The following is a 21,255-nucleotide window of genomic DNA, read 5'->3' as shown; positions in this document are numbered from 1 at the left end:
GAGAGTAGTGTGCATTTTTTTTTGTTATTGTCATCAGCTACCAATGCACATATGAAAACTTACACTGATTCCATGCCTACAAGTCTGTTGTTCACACATAAACAGAGCAATTTCAATTACTTGTTTTAGTTTCTCTTACTTGAGTGTATTCACTGTTTGTAACAGTCCCACAGTAACTTTCATTCAATGACATTCAAGCTCACAATATTGGTTTGTCAGCATTTACTAATTATTTATTTCCCTTTTAAATTCTACAAGTAACTGTGGTATTGATTGTATATTTGTCAGTGACAAATGCCTGAAGGATGCATTATGTTTATTTGATTTAAAAGTAAAGACAAGAGTGCATTTAAGATTTTGAAATTACTTCTGTAAACATTTGTAACGTTACAATTTTACTTTATACAACTTAATAAACATACATTGTTTTGTCATGGATATTGTATGCAATTTCTCTGTTACTACTCAATGGTAAATCTACTACTGCAATGCCTTAGAGGGACAAAGTTGTTCATTTTATTAGACATTATTTCCACTCTTGATTTTGGTTTCTTTTGAAATGCTGTTAGTGTTTTTGTGTGTAGAGGGTCAGAGCTCAATTGTAGCAATTGTTGATTGAGCATACTCGGTAAAGCCGTACAAGATGAACAACTTATCAATCAAAAGAACCTGATATAGCTGAAAAAATGTCAAAAATGAGGCACTTTATCATTCTAAGGCATCCTGGTTTCAGCCCAGGAAGATGACAAATTGTTTCACACATTTAGGAGCAAGGTTTAGCATGTATATTTGTGCTGTCTAGTGGAATTCAACAAATGGGAAAGAAGCATACAAAATATTGGCATTATACATATTTATTTATGTGATAAAAAGACAAAAAGGTCAAGTACTGATGTAAAGGATAACAAATTGTTTTACATTTGATGTCAAAGTTTTGAAGTTACCACCAGTTTAAAGTTATAAGTCCTTGATAGTGTGAGTCCTCTAGCCAATTTTATGCGCCATGATGCATAAAAACTCTCTGTGATGCCATCAAATTGTTAACATTACATGTAAAGGTATGGGGTGACGAAAAGAAATTTCAAAAAGTCTAAAAATTGTATTGACGACACCAATATTTGAAAAATAAGCATTTATATTCTTGATAATTGAATTAAGCCTGCACTTAAGGTTAATTTCTTAACCATAACAAAACCAATTATATACACGTACAGACTTTGCTAATCATGGCAAGCAGAATACAGGGAAATTTAGGATATTACTGGGAGTACAACTGGAGTACAACTGCTCGCACCATTCCTTACTCAACTTTTCAACGCATCGCTTTCGTCTGGCATCGTTCCAAGTCAATTCAAATCAGCTATTATTCGGCCACTGTTGAAAAAATCACATCTTGACCAGAATATCTTGAAGAACTACAGACCAGTGTCCAACTTACCTTTCCTATCAAAAGTTCTTGAGCGTATAGTTGCCCAACAGTTGTACGATCATCTCAACAGGTATCAGCTTTTCACAAGATGTCAGAGTGCATATCGTGCCAACCATAGCACTGAGACTGCTCTCCTACGTGTCCATAACGACATTATGCTTGCCCTGAATCAAAAGAAGGATGTTCTTCTCGTCATGCTTGATTTGTCCGCCGCATTTGATACGATCGACCATAATATTTTATTACATCGCCTCCGATCTAGATTTGGCATCACTGGTACAGTACTTTCGTGGTTTCGATCATATCTTGCCGATCGCAGTCATCGTGTCAAGGTTGGAACTGTGTTTTCTCATCATTCGCACATGAAGTATGGCGTTCGACAGGGATCTGTCCTCGGGCGAATTTTATTCACGCTCTACACAGCACCACTAGAGGATATTATAGTAGGCCATAATCTTGACTACATGATGTACGCTGATGACACACAGATGTACATTATCTGCAATAAACCTGAAGATGTTAGCGCCGGTGTTGAAATATGTGTTGATGATATTCGCGGATGGATGAGAAGTAACATGTTAGTGCTGAACGATAATAAGTTATTCATTTTTCATCACGCTTGAAACACGATATGGCAGAACTGAATAACCTCAGGATTGGTGAACTTAAGCTTAACACCACTCCCTCTCCTTTCGGTCGGAATCTTGGTGTTATTCTCAACAGGGATGGCTTTATGTGTGAACATATCAGTCAACTTTGTAGGAACGCATATTTCTCTTTATCAAGAATCGGTAAAATTCGTAAGTTACTCGACAAGCCCACTACTGAGAAACTCATTCATGCATTCGTTACTTCTAGACTTGACTATTGTAACAGTCTGTTCTATGGCATCTCAAATGACAAGCTGACCCGTCTGCAGTCTGTTCAAAATGCAGCAGCCCGTCTCGTCACAGGTACACGCAAATACGACCACATCACCCCTGTTTTCATTAATTTACACTGGTTACCTGTGAAAGCTCGTATTCAATTCAAAATTTTATTGACTACTTTTAAGATTGTTAGAGGTGATGCACCGCTTTATCTGACCGATTTGATTGATCTGTATGTTCCAACAAAAATCTGCGATCTTCTGAGAAATTGCGTTTAACTCCTCCTCGCGGATATTTTAATAAGTCCTACGGTCAAAGAGCATTTTCAGTATGTGCTCCTTTGCTGTGGAATGCACTGCCCTCAGAAATTCGTTGTGCCAGAAATGTTACTTCTTTTAAACGTTGTTTGAAGACCCATCTTTTTACCAAGTTTTACTCATATTGTAGTTTTTTGACTTTTTGGCTGTTTTTGTATCCTTTAAATACTTGTGTTCAGCGCACTGAGACGTTTGTGGAGTGCGTTTTTTTTAAGAATTAAATATTATTATTATTATTATATTACAACAAGAGCTACTGTTGATACACAAAACATCAGTAACAGATGGTGTCCCTATACAGAGAGGAAAAGCCTTCCCTTGGAAATAAATATACATCAGAGTCAACAAAGATCACAAGGAAAGGAATTATACCTAATTACTACATAACCATTTTAATTACGAGGTGTAAAGCCGCTTTTTCCTCTAAATGCTTGCATGTGTGGTTGACTGCACAGTATAGAAGGAATTGCTGTATGGGTACTAATGAAAAGCAGTGTCTGTGGAAAGGAATGGGTTGCACATTGATAGTCTCTGTACTATTTTGTCACTTTCTACCTTCTCTTTGGCAATGGGGTATCCTCAATTACCTCAGGGGTGTCCTGTGCCTGTCTCCTGGTATTTCCTGTGATGCAACGTAGGTGGTGTGACTTCTGTAGGCGGATGACATTTTCTTGATAGCCAAATGCTTGTATTGTAGGGTCATTGTTTGCTCCTCCCCGTTGCCGATGTTTGCTGAAGTGTTCCTCCAAAGGGTCCTGGCAAAATTTCTCACTTAGAACAAAGTTGACTCCTTGTTGAAGAAGGTATCTGGATACTTCTACAAATGAATTCACTGTGTGAAAGAATCAAAGCAAAACATCATTGGACACAGAGTAACAATATATTCATGTACCAAAAGAGTCAAACAATTTTCTTTTGGGCATTAGGCTTTGAATGATGCGTACACGTAAAAAATATAAAATTATCTGTGAAGCATACATATTTTAAAACAACCAGTGTCTCTGCGGGTGATGAGTAAGGCAACAATAGATAGAATCTCAAATATCTGCTGATTTTTTCATGAAGTTCTGACTCTTATATAAACTAATAACACCTTATAGCCAAAAGATAATAAATTGACATTTGGTCAAATATTTTTTTTCATTATTATTTCAAGAAAGTCTCCCCTCAGTAACCCTTTTAGGCCCAAGAACTCAGGCCTGAAATATTTAAATACAAAACTTTGAATGAAGTTAAACTTCCAAAGGTACACTGCCAATACCTGAGAAAAACAGTACCCGAAAAAAGTTTAGCGTAGGCAAATGTGCTGACAACAGTGCTTTCAAAAGGCATATGAGCCTTCTTGTACATCACAACAATCATACAAAGTAGCAAACAAACAAACACAATTCGTACCGGTCATTTTAAGTCCTTCAATAGTCTGTTTACTGATGCACATGGCATTTCTTTCGGTCTTGGTGAAATGCCCCTCTCTGTCCATCAATGATTGTTCCCAATCACGGAAATATCCCAGGAAGTCTCTTTGAAGCCACTGAATGTAATAGAAAAAGAAAATTATAGTTCTGTGTCTGCTAAAGCAAAAAATTAAAGTAAGCATCATTTGGATTGGAATAACAGTGAAACTGGTTTATAAAAGACACCTCTCAGACCAGAAAACCTGTCCTTAATAGAGAGGAGTCCTAATAGACAGGTGAAATTATGAAAATAATAACATTTGTCTTGAAAATTCTGTCCTTACTAGAGAGGTGTCCTGATAAGATACGTGTCCAGATTGACTGGTTTTACTGTAATTAGAAACTGGTAACATTTGTGTATGCTGAAAATCATTAAAAGAATTCCTAACTTGGAATATTTAAAATCACATCTAACAATGGTGTAAATACAATGTCACCTATGGTTGTACATGCTATCTTTGTTTGAAATTCTATCAGGTTAAAATGTATATTAGAAAATTTGTATTTCTTGGCATATAAGGCTAGATTCTCTAAATCTACACCAATTCACAATGTCAAGTTCTGATCAATGTACCTCAAATCTTGCATCATCAGGGTCACTGTACGGTTTCAGGTTAGGTTTCCGTTTTCGCATATGTTCATCGAAGTTCCGTACATTCAGACAATCAAAGAACTTGTCCATATGGCGTATAAACCGAACAGTTTCATGGGCATCTGGTGGTCCAACCATCTCAATTGCATTTGCAATGGTTTCACTTAAAACCTGTCAAAAATGAGTGATGCAAACAAGTGTCAATCCTTATAGCATGCATTGCCTTTTACACATGACAACATAGACAATCTGGAATTAGTGCGGTGTACGGGAATCAGCATGAGTGATTAATATTTGTGAAAAGACTGGTATTATTGTGTTTGAGAACTTTAAGAGACTTGTGATGCTACTACAATCAGAAACAACCTCAGAAGAAAACAGTGCCTTGCCAAAGGCTGATTTCCCACAATTCCACAGCCTGGTGAAACAGGAAAATACTTGACAAGCTGGGATCTTATCTACTTCAGATTTAAGTAAGAAATTTGCCCTTACCTGAGCTGCTAAATTTACTCTCATTATAGAAAATGATGCGAGCTCTATATGTTCATAGCCAATCTTGTGCAGGAGGTGCAGATCTCTTGCCTGGTCATTTGTTACTACTTGTGTGAGATGCCGCCAATAACACAGGATTACCATTGTTCTGGAACGAAAAATAAAATGCCACAATTTACTAAGATTATGACCACTAGATCTTAACATAAACTGCAAAAAATTTACAATATATGTGAATATTTCTGTGAGCTACAAATATGAAAATTAGCTTTCAAGCTGGTAAATTTCAGACCTCTGTGACTATGTAAAGAAGCATCTCGTACTAGTATAGGCTGATTGTGAAATATTCACTGTATAATGAGCAATGAACCCTGTAAGTTGCTATGGTGTGTGAGGTAAGTGCAACAATCTCACTGGTTGCTATGTAACAAATACACTGCAGTTGATGGACTTTGTCATAAAGACCTGTGTGCCATGTAATGTTTTGTCAGATGGCAATGGTATTTCAATAGAAAGTGTAAATTAAGAACATATTGTTGTAAACCGTACCCATAAACTTCTTGATTTCCGATGAGCCTCAGAGTTTGCAAAGCAGTTTTGTGTTGTTTTTATCAGATGAGGCACATCAGAGAAGAAGTAGATTTGCCTGTTGCCTGGAGCAAACGAATTCGGAGCTTTATACACGAGCAGGTCTCCTGGTGTACCAGCTACACGATGCATCCTGTATAACTTTCTATTCCATGTGGCTCCGTCACTAGTAGATGCGATGACTTTCAGACCACATGCACATTCCAGATACCCAATAACTTCCCATAATATTGGGAACATGTTGTCAGCTGTACAGCCAATGGTTGGATAGTAGGCCATGCTGGCACAGTAACTGGTTGTCATTGCCCGGACCATGAAAACGAGAGCATGAGTTGCGATAGCATTCATCACGGATGCTGCATCACCACTGGTTCTGGCCAATAGTGCCAACTCCGCATTGACTGTACCAAGATTGATAAAGCCAATCAACTGTCCTGTGTACTTATCAAAACAAGATCAGACTTGATTTTCACTTCATCATGTAATAAGACAACAAACTTCTTGTGTTCCTCAAGTTCATGAACCTTGCTATCATCAATTATTTCTTCAAGCACTTTGTAATTTATGCCAGCTTGGGGTCTAATGTAATTTGTGTAGTCATTTAGAGTTCTTTGGCTGGGAAGTTTGACAAATCCAGACTTTCGCAGCGACTCATAAGCTGCAGCAGATGAAAATTTCAATGATAAACACCATCGAATCATGGTGGGATGCCACCGCATCTGTCTGCCATCTGAGCATCTTGCATGTTTAAGTTGTTCTTCCCAGAAGAGTCGCTGAAAACTGCCTTCTGGAAAAGAGTCAAGAACATGCTTGCTTTCACTTTCCAGGATGGATTTAAGGTCACCGTCCAAAGTCTTATCAACTGTCAAGCCATTGTTGAGTAGGTGTTGAACCATGCGATCGTGTTTCTTTTTTAGTCTGATTCTGTCTTGCTGCAAACTCACAGCTCTCTCCTTCAGTTCTTCTTTATTCAGGTATCGGAGATTTGTATGGCTGCTTAAGTCACTACTTTTTTTCTCATTCCGCTTATTGTTCTTTCTATGCCACATAACACGGAGGTAATTTCTGTGCTGTGCACATTTTGAGCATTTGCATGCTTCTATCAGTGATGACATCACAAAGCGCACTTCTTATGGTCTCTTTGTACTGGTTGCCTTGTAAAGAGTTGCCGTTGAAGTTTGACTCAAGATACGCCGATACACCAGCTTCTTTACTGAATGTTATCCTTTGGACATCAACAGAACTTGTGCCAGAGTCCTTGATCATCTCTACAAAGTGGGGGTCTGGATTACAACAGCAAATGTTGATGTTTGTTATCAAGTCCAGCAGTTTCATCAAGGTCGCCATACTGTCAATCACTGGGGGTATCTGCTGTAACTTGTCTGACGTGTTGCTCACATGTTTACCATGGATAACCACACTCCACTCCAGATCTTCATATACTTTAACAGACCTGGATATCTTAAGTTCTGGTTCACCAGCCACATTCTCAAACCTACAGAAGTGTACGGTGGTGTCATATTGATCAGAGCTGCTAATCCGCCAGGTAACTGTAGCGAACCACAGCTTTGCCGAAGTTTACCAAATGAAAAATGCTTCATGTCGGTCACCACTGCAACCCTGTGAATGTGACATGATATGATATATACTTTATTGTCCATAAAAACATGGAAAGTTGTCTTTAAACATCAGGACCGCTATAAAAACACCAAATACGGACAACACCATACAAAACAATACAATAGTTACAGACAAACACAACACTATATTAAAAGTTCCTACTTAAAATGGTGTTTGCTCTGGTTCTCCGGATGGAATCAGACATATTCATATTTAAAACAGCAACTGCTGACGGTATAAATGACTTCTTAAAAAGATTCTTCCTAGCCCTGGGCACAAGTAGACGGCGTCCCGAAGGCAGATATTGAAACTTGTCATTCAATGGGTGAGATTTATCACCAAGAATGGATAAAACAATAATGACAAAATATATTTAAAAACTTAGCTTAAAGAATGTTTTTACAAGGTTTGTCTCCAATCCTGGTCTAAAAATGACTAGATAGAGAAGTGATAATTATGTTCTTCTAAGATACAGCAAAGATATGTGGTAATACAGAAACGATTGAATGTGGTTGCATGTACACATTGCATTTGTTATGAGTAATTATTATTATTATCCTTTATTTCAGGTCAATGACCTATACAATAAAATATATACCTAGAAAACTACATTCAAATATTAGAAAAGTCTCAGAATGATGGATAAAAAATCCCCCTGCAAAAAATACTTCAGATTCTTACCTCTTGTAAAACTGTATCAGTTTTGGCTCCAGAGAGTGCAGACTGCTCAGTCTGCTTAGACTTCATGTTGCATACCCTTCTAGATTTGGTGAGATCATTCAGTCTTTTGTAAAAACCTTTTCTACGGGTAAAGTACTTCCTTAACTTACGAGGCATGTTGATTCTTTTAGGGCTTCAATTTCACGACTGTCGTCTGCTAGTTCTAGAAAAAAATAATGAAAAAAATGGAAATAAAAAAAAATATATTATATTATTTGTGTAAAGATGAGTTTGCTGTTCCACAACTAGCAAACAAAAATAATTCTAGCCTGTAGTGACGCCTAATTTGGCCATTTACGTGAAACGGTCACTGTCACTGTTCAACGGGCCGTTACATCAGTGTCGCTACCCAACGATCCTATGACAGTCGCCATATTGTCTCTCATTGTAAATTGAGACCGTTCAAAAACATGACGTTTGCGCTATTGTCAGAATATCACAACTGTTCACTTGAAAAACACTAAAGTCTTTACATTTTCATTAAATGGGGAATGTTGCTCCTCGAGATAACGTTTGAAAGGGGCCACACTTGAACATCGCATGTAATATCACGATCGGGAAAACAAATGGCGTTGTACTGTTCGCAAGTGTCATGACTGTTGCCCAAAAAATTTTGAGTTTTGTGTATTTTGAGGGATAATTTCTTATATGTTCCTTTTAGTAATTACTTCCATAAAATCATTGGACATGTTCAGGAGTTGATTGAAGATCCCAGGGGTCCTGGGTCAATTGGGGATTTGTCAAGTGAGGGCAATAAGGCTGGGAACAAGTTGTTTAGACTGTTGAGGTCTCATCACAGTAGGCGCAACTCTCAATATGAAACCCGGGATATTATGTGGTTCCAGTGGACAAAGCTGCTAAATGTGCAAAACTTGTGTATTGCTGTGGTGCTTGCGGAAGGGATGGACACACCAATAAAATTTGTCCACTGGCAAAAGGCATAAGTACTAATTTTGTGTTCTTGATATGCCTTTTTTTGAAACGGATTCATTTACTTTGTAAAGTGCTCCTCAACTTGTTTTTTTAAATTTATCATGTGTTGACAACAATTGATAACAATTGATTATAATGTATATTTTGAGAAAATGATATGAAAACTTATGAAAATTTCATTGCGTTCACCTGCAGTGTCATAAATATCTTGACATTGAGACTAAAACAAACCCTTAGACAGATATATAATGACTAGTTTCTGTGTATATAAGTCATTGCCATAGCTTGAAATATCACACTGTGAAAATGCAAATATTTTTTGTATAATATTCAACAAATTTACAAAATATTTCACTTCAGGTTTTGAATGCAGAGATGATGTATTATTGAAATAGAAAGGTGTTTCTTGGTAGAAATGACTGATGGATGTCAAACAGTTCAATATGCATTGCTAGAATGTTTGAAGTAATTCAAATAACATCCTGGGAGAAGAAAGGGTCAGGGGGAATACAGAATATTGTAGTAAAGAAAACACAAAAAAAGTTGCTTTCATAGGGTGGTTTGAGTATTTATTAGAGGTTACTTTGTAAAGCACAATATTAAACTAGAGAAAAGACACATACTTTCAATTAGGGTTGAATCGGTCAAAGACCCTATATTATTATTCATCAAAAAAATAAATTGACCAGAACAAACTGCATTGACATGTAAGGTTATGTTTCTCTTTTTAGCTCCGCTGTCAGAGACGCGGAGCTTATCCGATAGGCTGATTGTCCGTCGTCGTCCGTCTGTCCGTCCGTCCGTCCGTCAACAATGGTCTTCTTCTCTGAAATCGCAAGTCAGATTTCTTTGAAATTTGGTATGGAGGTTCATAGGAGTGACCTCACACAAGTTTGTTCAAATTGTGGTGAAATTTGCATACCGTAATTGTATTTTGGGGCATTTTTTCCTGTTTTTGGTCAAGAAATCTTCTTCTCTGAAATCTCAAGTCAGATTAATTTGAAACTTGGTATAGAGGTTCCTTTAGGTAACCTCAGTCAAGTTTGTTCAAATTGTGGTGAAATTTGCATAATTGTATTTTTGGGGCAATTTTTCCTGTTTTTGGTAAAAAAATCATCTTCTCTGAAAGCGCATGTCGGATTGATTTAAAACTTGGTATTGAGGTTCCTAGGGGTGATCTCCATCAGATTTGTTCAAATTGTGGTGAAATTTGCAGAATTTTTTTTAGGCAAATTTTGCTGTTTTTTGGTCAAAAAATTATAGTTTCTAAATTTCTTATATAGGCCTAAATGCTTTCAGTTTTATTATATGCAGCTTTCTATTTGACCTTAATTTTGTTCATTGAAATTATGGTAACATTTATATTGTATGAATTTTCGTGCACATATTGCTGTAAAAATGCGTTTGCATCGGCCGCACAGCTATGTCGACTCAAGGGCATGCAGGTCATCTAAGTGCGCCATTAGCGGTCCAGCCAAGCCCATGCGGCTTCACCATGTACTAGTATTTGAATCACTGTGTTTGAAACGATCACCAGTTGTACTTTTTCCCATGGTGCTTTTAGCTAATCGATAAGCCGACATATGAGAACAAGGGTTCATGGCACGACATGTATGCATAGGTACCAGGTAAGCCGACAAGACGCCATATTGGAATATCAGAACAAAGAAGCGACGAGCGCAAGTTACAGTGGTAAGTAACACTCTCTGCGTTTCTATCGTGTAGAATTTATTGCTTTTGCCGTTAGACGTCTGCTATGGCATTTTAATGGTTTTACTAGTGTAGATTGGTGTCAAAAGGTGCAATGTCGTAGTGTTCCTAAATATTCAGAAAAGGTGATCGTGACGCGTGATCTTATGCTGTACATACTGAATACTGTGGTGTTAATGTTATGCCTATCTGATTGTCGCTAATTTGTGCGCCGTTGTTTAGGGACTCGCGCATGTGTACCTCGCATTTTTTTTATTTTTGTACCCAGTTTTGCAAATTGTGTGTTTGTTTTGGTGCTATTGTTGTGTAGTCGTGTCATAGAACATATTCGCCATTTCATTGGGCATTCGAAGTTTACCAGTACAGTACGCTAATCGGGCACTGTCAGCTGTTTGTTTTCGTTTCCGGTCAAACTACACTAGAGAATTAAGTCAGTAGACGCAAATGCACTGGTTGTGTCACTGAAAAGAAGACGGGTCGGAAATTTTAAAAGTGACTTGTTTAAAAACTGTAATACATCAAATTTTGCGAAATTCACAGATAAATGAAAATTCTATCAGAAAGTGCTGAGCCGATTCGCGATATGGGTGAGGCGAGGATGAAGATAGCATCTCGTTATTCGCGAGAGTGGTGGCGCTATTTTACATGCCATAGGTTATACATGGGTTTTAGGTTTGAGATCTCGTTTTAAGTTATAATGGCGGTGTATGTTGTTTTGATCTTGGGCCATGCCCGACGACGCGACGTAGCGGAGGTCGCAGTAAAAGGATGTTGACGTATTTGAATAGTGTTCCGCTAAGGGGTGAAAAATAATCGTTCACAGGTAGAACAAAGTGTATGATTTAGAAAAATGGAACGGGAGTTTCAAGTAATTTTGAGAGGACTTTTCAGTGTTTTCCATAATGAACTTTACTCACAATCATGAATACTCGCATCCCAATGTTCTACAGATTTGCCGTAGTGTGTACTGTCCTCTAGCTATCGGAGTTTAAAACAATTTTATTGAAGTGAAAAACAGTAAATTACCAACGATGTTAAAGTTATGTCTTTTTATTTTTACCAATCCCCTTTACTTCATGCATGTATTATATAAAATGAAATGTCTGTAATAGGTCATACCCAGTTAATTCCTTGTGGGCCAGTATTTTTTTGTCAGTGCGTACAGGTGTATTTTAAATTGTATTATTGAATGGTCTAAATAAGAGATTGTACAGAATTCCTCTTTTGATTATATTTGCAGATCATGCCAAGAACGAAGTATTACACGAAATCTGCTGTCAAAAGAAAGGTAACTTTTTGTGAAATCCTTATGCTCAATACTGAACAAATGCTATTTATTGCCATTGTTGGATTATTGACATAAAGGTTCAGGAGCTGCATCTTTTTTGAAATGATTACATTTGGGCTTGGCAATTAAAGGAATACATTTTGTGTTTATAGATAAATTTAAAAGATTACAGTACCGCACAAAGCTTCCAAAGGTATTACAGTTACTGTGTTATTGTGACACAGTTGTGTAATGTCGAAATGTGCCACGTTCTCAGACAACCTTGTTCTGTAGATAGAAACACAGTCTCCCCACCACTGGACCCCTGTGATAAAGTTGGTTCTACACTAAAAGATGATTGTGGAGGTGTCATAGCTTTTGGTTTTGAGTAGAATTCATTTATAAACGATAACAATGGCCATTAAACACAATAGAACTTGTTGACAAGCAAGATATTTGGTATGTCATCATGCCTCAAGGATTTGAATCAGAAACCGTAGTTGAAACATGGTACATAAATATACTGAAAACAAGTCAAAAGTTACAGCTAATATGGTTTTAATTGCATACTTTAATGATGACAGAAATGAACAGTATACTATTGATTGGTTGGCAAGGAAGGACAATTTTAATATTTGCAATAGGGACTTTTCATGGAACGTTGAATATGTATTAGAAAATGAGGATCAAAAGTTATCTATGTCAGTAAAATGCAATACGACCAAATTTGCAATATTAATCACAATTTCAACAGATGTAACATGTGGCAAGATGTTTCTTTTTGAATTTGCAGCATTATTCTGTCTCCTACAGTACTAAAGAATATCAAACTAACAAAACTGCCATCGAAATCAAGAACATAAAAGCCGAAATCGACAGTACAGGCACCACCAAATATCTCATTTCTGACAAGTCACAGTTCACAGGTTCCAGAGTTCCATTCCCCTACATTGATGCCTGCAATTACACAACTATCTCTCTAGCTGACATTGATCATTGATCATTCTATGGTCGGTGACAACACCTACCAGATACAGGGACATGTTCTCTTCATTGACGACACTGAATACCAATCCACCTTCAGAAATTTACCAAAAAGAGACATTGTCATAGGCTGTGACAATATAACAATTGCCATGTCCTTTTATACGGTGACCTGTGCAACCAAGTTACACTTCAAAAATCATACCTTTTCAGTCCCATTAAAATTAGAACCAGTGATGACATAAAATACATCGTCACAACCCCAGATACCAACATCTCCGAATGTCCCCCCATAACCTGTACAATTACCAGTGACCAGCTCAGCACAAATGGATGCTTGACAACAACATCCACCGGTCGCATTATATCTATCAAAGAAACCATTCAATTTCACAACTGCATATCATGCAACAAGCAAATACATGATATAGACACAGAAGATGATATCATCCGCTGCAACTATTGTGATAATACCACACTCAAAGATATGTGCTCACAAGATGGCAAAATTACGTTCAATTTCCGAGATGACAACTTAAAAATCTGTCAACTTGTCATCTTCCAAAACCATCTTACAGCATTTCCTGATCCTGCCAATCTCTTTGCTGACATACAATTAGCTACACGCACTCTTTTGACAGCTGGTAAAATTCAAATCACCTACGACAAAAACAACTTAATTACCAAACCCATTATACTCCTCCAACCCAAAGTTCAACAACAGTAAACTACCCTGCCACACAATTCAATATGCAAATCACTAGTACTCTCAACTGTAGTGGCCAAACTGTTAAATGACTCCTTAGTTTTACACACATTGCTGTGACTAACAAATTCTCCAACTACTAGTTAGATTTAATTAGTTTTTTTCTAATTCGTTTTCTTTATTCCCATTTAGATGCCCATGTTTCAACTTTTTCCTGCAATAGGCCAAACCCGGAATTCGAATCGACCACGGTACAAACAAAGCCATGTGCGCAAACGCGCATAGACGTACGTGTATCTCCATACGCGTTAGTACACATGTGGGCTTGTTTGTACCGGCATCACGTGATTATTTGGGCGTACAGAGTCTGTAGAACGCATCGCGTCCTTTTTATTCCGGAGTAGAACCATTAGATACTGGTTGCATTATTTTTTTTTACTTTTACTCCTTTTTTTCTCAATAGGAAACTTAGATTTATGTGAATTTTTATACTTTTTGTTTCTGTATTCCCAATTAGTTTTACATTACATGTACTTATTTTTGCTTAATTAGTAATTAGATACTCAAATTACATTTGCTTTTATTTATTTTCTATTTTTTCCCATTTAGCTACTTAGATGACATTAATTTTTTTTACTTTTTTCCCTTCATTCACAATTACAAACTTAGATTATATTTCAATTTTTATACTTTTCTTTATTCCCAATTAGATTTAGATTATATTTACTTTTTTACACTTTTTTCCCCAATTATTCACAATTAGAACTTGAGATTACTTGTACTTTTTTTTACTTTTCTTTCTATGTTCCCAATTAGAAGATCACATATGTACTTCTTTTCACTTAATTGGTATTAGCTGCTCAGTTTACAATTCTCTTATTTTTTGTCCCAATCTAATACATAGATTACATTAACCCTCTGACAACCACATTTTCCCGCCTAAATTTCTATGCAAAAGTTTTCATATTTTTTATCATTTTGAACTAACTTTTATTTCCTTTTTGAACCAAAAATGTGTAACATGATACTGATTCTAGATTTTGGTCAAAATTTTTTAAAAATTATCATTGATATTTATGAAAATCACAACAGATAGTAAGCAGACTTTAATTACATGTATTTTCTCATACATATTTTATTTCCCTTTAGCTGCTAGGCAACAGCACTGTTTAAATATATATATATCCTTTTAGTTCATATTAGAAGATTACATTATATTTACATTTTCCTCCTGATTTTTCTTCATTGCCAATTTACAAACTTTTACTACATGTACTTTTTTACACATCATTCTTTATTACCAAATACAAGCTTAGATTCCACTTATTTTCATACAAATTTTTGATTCAAATTTACAGTACTGTTTTGTAAAGTTTACAACAACTCCACGAAATAATTTCCTTTTGTACTAGTTTAAATAATCGCAATCATACCAATCCATAATCCAATGACAGTAGGTCGGAATTCGCAAGACAATAGTTGTAAACATAGACACAAAACAGCACAGAACAGACAGTAAATAGACGGTACACAAACAAAGTCATATTCATGAAAGAAAGATATATGGACCTCTGGCCAGAAGACCAAGAAGTGATGTCCACTGCGGGCTGAATGCATGCCTGATTTTTTCGTATTCCGCGAAGCATTTCATACCCGTGAGTGCCGCGAGCAAACATTGTATCAATTTCTTGTCATAATATTATCGATCGAAAACGCGCGCAACGCCCGCTCTCCAGTATCATAAACAACATGGCGGCCCCCATGCTCACAGCTGGTAAAGTGTTACATAAAAAGCTCAAGGAAGCAAAACTGGAGTTGTTGCGGAGCAGAAACAGAGCGAATATGCAGTTAGATTGTTACCGCTATTTGATCACCTTCATGCAGCTGTGGATACTGGCATCAAGATTCACGACATACTGACACCCGATAAGATGCAATACAGACAGGTCTCACTCTACCCTTTATTTGAACGAGAAATGTGCCACTGGCGAGAAAGTTTCACCCGGAAATTGAAACCATCGGCGTCTTATCGCACCCCATGGAAGGCGACGTTTTGCAGGAATCTTCCGAGCGAAGTCTTTAATTTGATCAAGCATTATGCTACTAGGAATTCGATGGGAATCGAAGAGGCAGAAACTGCAGCCATTGTATCTCTTAAGTTCACGTGGATTAACAAACTGAATTACGTTGTGGGAAAAGGTCAAGGATCAAGATCCGAAAATCGCTCATTGCTTCAAAAAGTGGTTAAAAGTCACCGTGTTGCAGTAGTATGCTCCGAGACCAAGCCGTGCATAATAAGGTACTATAAAAATAGAGAATCTGTGACTGTACGGTTCCACTATGGTTGCTGGAATAAAAACGGAGTACCTCAGCATATCTAAACATTCGTTGAACATTTGCATACCGTTGGTTGACTTGGTAGATTGTTCAGTACCAGTATTGTCTGTTCATCAAAAGAAAAAAACTTACCTGTTATTCTTATTGTTGTCATGTTGTAAAAACTCGGATTAAAAAGATTGCAATTTGGTTCAAAGAACATATTTGTAGCATTCTCCTTTGTGTATCAGGGACAGATTCAACAGAAAAAATTCAAAATGAACAACTTTGCAAATATATGATTTTAACTTGCATACGTAGATATTCAGCATTTATCATAAATTACCACATGAAGTTGTAAATAGGTAAACATTAACAATCTTTAATACATTTGCAAGGTATTCATAAAAGCAATCATAAATACAAAATATTTCCAGCCCTCCCCAATCAGATTAAATGTGTTTTTTCAGTACTTTGTAATAAAAACCATAAAAGCAATTTTGAAATTACTTAAAGTTGTTTTTGTATTCAAGGTGTAAGTCACTGTGTCAACGACGGGATAATAAATACCTAAAGTGACAAAATATTTGAATTATTTATAAAATTATGAATCACATGGCAGTCACTTAAACTCACACACTGTAAAAATTGATTGTATTATTGTTAAAAGGTCCATTTAAAGTTTTACATTCAATTTAAGATGATTTTTTTAAATTCAATATATATATATATATATATATATATATATATATATATATATATATATATATATATATATATATATATATATATATATATATATATATATATGCGCCTTATATCAAGACACAGTTCCTAATTCAGTATATACATGCAGATAATAATAATTGTAATTTGCAATAAAACCAGCTTGTACAGCTTGTGCTTTATAAAATTTTAAAATTAGCTGAAATTGTTTCCCGATGTCAGGTACCTATTACATCCACATAACAATATATCCTAAAATTGCAAAATATTTGAAATTCACACCAAAACAGTTAACACACTAAATCTGTACATATGATTACTTGTACATTATGCCAATAAGACACCTTCATAGACAGCTCTGAAAGTGAGCTGTATTACTGTATACAGTGTATACTCTATTTGTGTGTTTCGAATAGCTTCTTTAAAGGTGGGGTAATACAACCTTTGACAGCTGATTTCTTAATTTCAGACATTAAATTGTGAGAGCAATATGCACAACGTGAATCTGACCTGGACTTGACATTTCCACAGAAGCAGTGGTTGGGATCTGAGAAATATTTTTCAGGGATATATTTTTCATTTTCCCTTGTTTCACTGTGGGTGGCTCTCCGATATGTGTCTGATTCGGGAACTTTCTGTCGCAACCAGTACAACATGACAAATTCATGGCGGAACACAAGTGACCACCTGTTTTGTGGTGTAGAATTTTCACTGTATTCCTGTAACCTCTGATGTTTGGCCTCTCTACCTTCCATAGTATTGAGACTCAGCCCCATTCCAAATTTTTCATAGATCTCCTCAGTGTGTACAGGAACACAGTACCCAATATGCCACACTGTGTTATTGACATTCAGGAACAGTGAATGAACATTGAAATATAACTTGCATTTCAACTTCAATTCTGCAAGCATGACATCTGTCAGATTGAATCTTGAGATCAAACTGGTGATATCCCTTAGTACTGTGCCTATATATGCGTACAATAGAATACGAAACCTCCTTTGGTTTGTTTGCCTCTTTTCATCAAGCACTTTGACCAGACACATATAATTTTTTGACAATTTACGAGACTCTTCACCAGTAAAACGGTATGTTGCAGTATTGACAATTTTGTCAGTATTTAGAGATGTGACTACTTTATTAAACAATTTACCTGCTTTAACCACATACTTCAGAGCATATAGAAACTTATAAAGTGAGCAAGTTTCAGGCAGATTTTTCAGTTTGACTCCATTTTCCATATCTTTTTCTGGTGTCAGGGAGAGTGCATCAGTCAGAAGCATTTTAAAGTAGTACTGCCAGGCATTATTTTTCAAATGCAATGGTTCTACCTTGGCTGTGTCAATATAATGACCTAAAGGAGGGAGAAATTCCTGCCGAGATTTGTTCTTGGCGATAAACTCTGTTATCTTGCTTCTGTTATTCTTAACACTCTTACCAGCAGCTTTATTCAGGGATACTTTGAAATTTTCAACTTTTTTCACCATTTTCACCCTGTCACTATATTTCCATGGTACCCATGTACAGCCTTTGCCAACACTACCACCCCTTTCATCACAGCTATCTTTACTCACATTGGCAAAAGAGCTGAAGAATCTTGCAGCATTTGAGAGCTCACCACACACACTGGCAAGGCCCTTTTGATCGAATGGAAGTAGAGATATCTTGAAAGTGACATTCATGTTGCTAATGTGATAGACTTTGTTTTCAATTTCAGTGAGCTTTTTGGTCAGCTGTTTTGCATATTCTATCATGACCTTATCATTTTCTTTGCAATTTGCTCCAAGGAGCAAGAAATTGTCATCAGGACTAGCAATCCTGTGACCAACGTTTAGGAAACTTAACAACCATGATGTAGCTTCATTGTGTTTTCCAAATGGTGCCCCATCTGACCCCATTGCAACATGAAAGGTACCTTCACCTCAGAAAACCAATTTAGGAAGCCAGGTTTTCTGTCTTGCATTGTAAAATACAGAGTAGCCATCTTTACAAGGAGATCCTCAGGATCTCTACACATACAATAACTTTACTCTCTACAGTAATTTCTTCCAATTTACCAATATCCAAACTCATAATATAATCACGCAGTTTTGAATACGGCAAAATACGAGGGATGTTACAATCAAACATGAACTGCAATGCTGCTCTCCCTCCACTTAATTTGGATATTGACTGGACCTCACTTTGACGAATACACGTATACTTTCGCTTTGATAAGACACCTCCGCTATACATAATCTGAACACTTCTTATGAGATTATCTTGACTTTGTTGAAATGAGGTTACTGAACTTTTCAGAATTGAAGGAAACACTCTCCTTGTCATGAATTTAGATTGAGCTACATACGTTTTCATTTGTTGTACTGTGGTGTTTGATATTAATGTTACCCATAATCCATCCAAAGCAGCCTTGCTTGGTGTAGTAGATTGTTCTACCAAATTGCCCTTATTGGTATTAGGTGCACAGTTATGTATCAATTCGGCAGATTCAAGAGTCTCCCTTTGTCTTCTCCACTGTTCACTTCTAGACACATTCAGAGTCTCACTATCACCGTCATTTATCTTACTATCCTTATGCATCCACTTAGCTCGCTTTAGTTGCGAATTAGATGAGGTATCCATATTATGAGTTCTCTAGAAGAAAATGATCAGACCCTGTTAGAGAATGATGCTTGTCGCATACCTATTTAAGGGAAACAATCTGTAACCTTTGACTATTTTTACAATCTTTTAAATTTTCATAAGAAACATACTTTTTTGTTCACCATAGCATACAATCCTATCATTCCCTGTATTTTGTTTGCTGAAAAGCCTTTATATATTTAATGACCATGCAGTTATTGTTGACAAGTTGATTCTTGTCTGAACCTGAATTCATTTTTCACAAAACAATACTGCAGGGCTCGAAATTCTCGCCGCCCGACGCCCGTGACAAGTGAATTTTGAGTCCGGGCAAGTGAAAACAACATTCTCCCAGCCCGACGGACAAGTGAATTTCAATGAGGCCACTCTACGTACGCGCTGCCACTCTCTCTAGTTCTTTGAGTGTACATCTTTCGATTTGGCCGGCTGATAAAATAACTCTGTTCTGCTTGGTTACAAAATGGCAAAATATTGACGTCTTTGCACGCTTTTATGTTTTTTTCTTCTCATGAAATCATGTCACGATGCCTCCTCAATAGAAAACTACAGCTTTACAATAAAATGTTATAAGGTGTTGAAACAATTTACCCTCCTTCCTACAAAGTTGCAATGTATTGAACAATTTACTCTCTACAAAGTTACAAATTCCCTGGTACGTGAAGCAAACATTGTTGCTGTTCAATACTGCAATCTGGTCCCTCTCAGTCCCTCATGGACGGACCATACTACAATACATCATGGATGTATAGTGACCGTGAATACACTGAGGCTTGGCTTTGCCTGTGTGAGTCCCGCGTACCGACGTCCTTTTTAGTCCAAGTTTTACCTACATTGCTTGAATGAAAATTTGCCTGCAATTACTCAGTTTGATAGTAAAAACCATTATTTTAAAGGAAACTTTCACAAACAGAGTCAGAATACAAGGGAAAAGGAGAAAAACTTGAGGTTTTCTGAAAGGTCAAATCTGGGTCATCTTATGTGATGTCATGATGAAGACCCCTTAAGTACACAATTATGGTGCAAAAGAAACCACCTAGGGAGGTCTACTAGGTACAATCTTATGATAAAAGGTAATTTCTTGCTTTCCAATTTAATGGCATTTAGCTTGACTACCAGTTTTAAATTAAATTTTATTAACAGTTATGGCAAAGGGAAATTGTCAACAGTAGTTGCAGTAAGCATATCCATTTCAAATCATCACATTAATATTTCTGCAGATTCCTCCAGTTTAATGATGTAACAGTGAACATCACCTGACATTTCTTGATGATATCAAAATATCAAATGAAAATGTTCCTGGGCTACAATGTTATCATTATCATTAAAACTATTACTACTCTTTAAAACATTGGGAAATGAATTGAACAATATCATTGTGTCTTGTTTTAAAGGATTTTGACCTGACCCTTTTTGTCTCAAGAAAAATACTTATGCTGAAGATGCTATTGAGCCTGCTTAATCACAACTATGACACAACACCACAATACTTGTATCTACACTGTCACAATGCTACCAATACTTTCTTCTGCATAGAAAATTTGTATTTGTGTGGCTAACAAAACCTCATAAGGAGCTTGTAGTGTATATGTATGATAAGTTGTCATACTGTGAACACTGACTCAATGCTGCAGAAGTATTCTGTATCTGTGGTAATATACACTTCACATTGCTACCTGATTTTTAGAATTGCCCCCTAATTATTTCTTGTGGCAAAAGTTTACCACTAGAAATGAATAAGTATTTCAATCCCTTCAATGTCATAAAAACACAGATAATTAATGTAATAAAAACTAAACAAATATTTCTTTAATGTAAAAACTATCATGAACAACATACAAAACATCTTGATTTGTAAAATTAGAACCCTGAATGCCGAGAAAGCTGTTGCT

The 21,255-nt window shown here is 36.4% G+C and overlaps 1 protein-coding gene and 1 long non-coding RNA gene across 2 annotated transcripts in view; one reads left to right on the top strand and one right to left on the bottom strand.

The window, feature by feature from the left end:
- The window catches only part of LOC139145951 (uncharacterized), a 49,437-nt gene extending 34,798 nt beyond the window's left edge, over positions 1-14,639 (top strand). Inside the window, exons 3-4 of the long non-coding RNA XR_011555063.1 lie at positions 11,965-12,012; positions 13,874-14,639. This is a non-coding gene — a long non-coding RNA (uncharacterized lncRNA). The remainder of the gene's footprint in view (positions 1-11,964; positions 12,013-13,873) is intronic.
- On the bottom strand, positions 3,064-4,809 carry LOC139146389 (uncharacterized). Its single transcript, XM_070717767.1, has 3 exons — positions 4,644-4,809; positions 4,011-4,146; positions 3,064-3,447 (listed from the first exon to the last, which is right to left on the bottom strand). The coding sequence occupies exons 1-3, from the start codon at positions 4,797-4,799 to the stop codon at positions 3,167-3,169; spliced, it is 573 nt and encodes a 190-aa protein (XP_070573868.1). The 5' UTR covers positions 4,800-4,809; the 3' UTR covers positions 3,064-3,166.
- Positions 14,640-21,255: the final 6,616 nt, after the last annotated feature.

Source organism: Ptychodera flava, chromosome 12, assembly GCF_041260155.1.
Source record: "Ptychodera flava strain L36383 chromosome 12, AS_Pfla_20210202, whole genome shotgun sequence".
In the NCBI taxonomy this organism is placed as follows: domain Eukaryota; kingdom Metazoa; phylum Hemichordata; class Enteropneusta; family Ptychoderidae; genus Ptychodera; species Ptychodera flava.
This window is presented reverse-complemented; position numbering and strand designations above follow the sequence as displayed.

Coding starts and splice junctions, on each gene's coding strand:
- LOC139146389 (XM_070717767.1), bottom strand. CDS start 4,799: ATGGTTGGACCACCAGATGCCCATGAAACTGTTCGGTTTATACGCCAT. Junction 4,147..4,643: donor CTGATGATGCAAGATTTGAG/GTACATTGATCA, acceptor TATTACATTCAG/TGGCTTCAAAGAGACTTCCT. Junction 3,448..4,010: donor TGAAGGACTTAAAATGACCG/GTACGAATTGTG, acceptor TCTTTCACACAG/TGAATTCATTTGTAGAAGTA.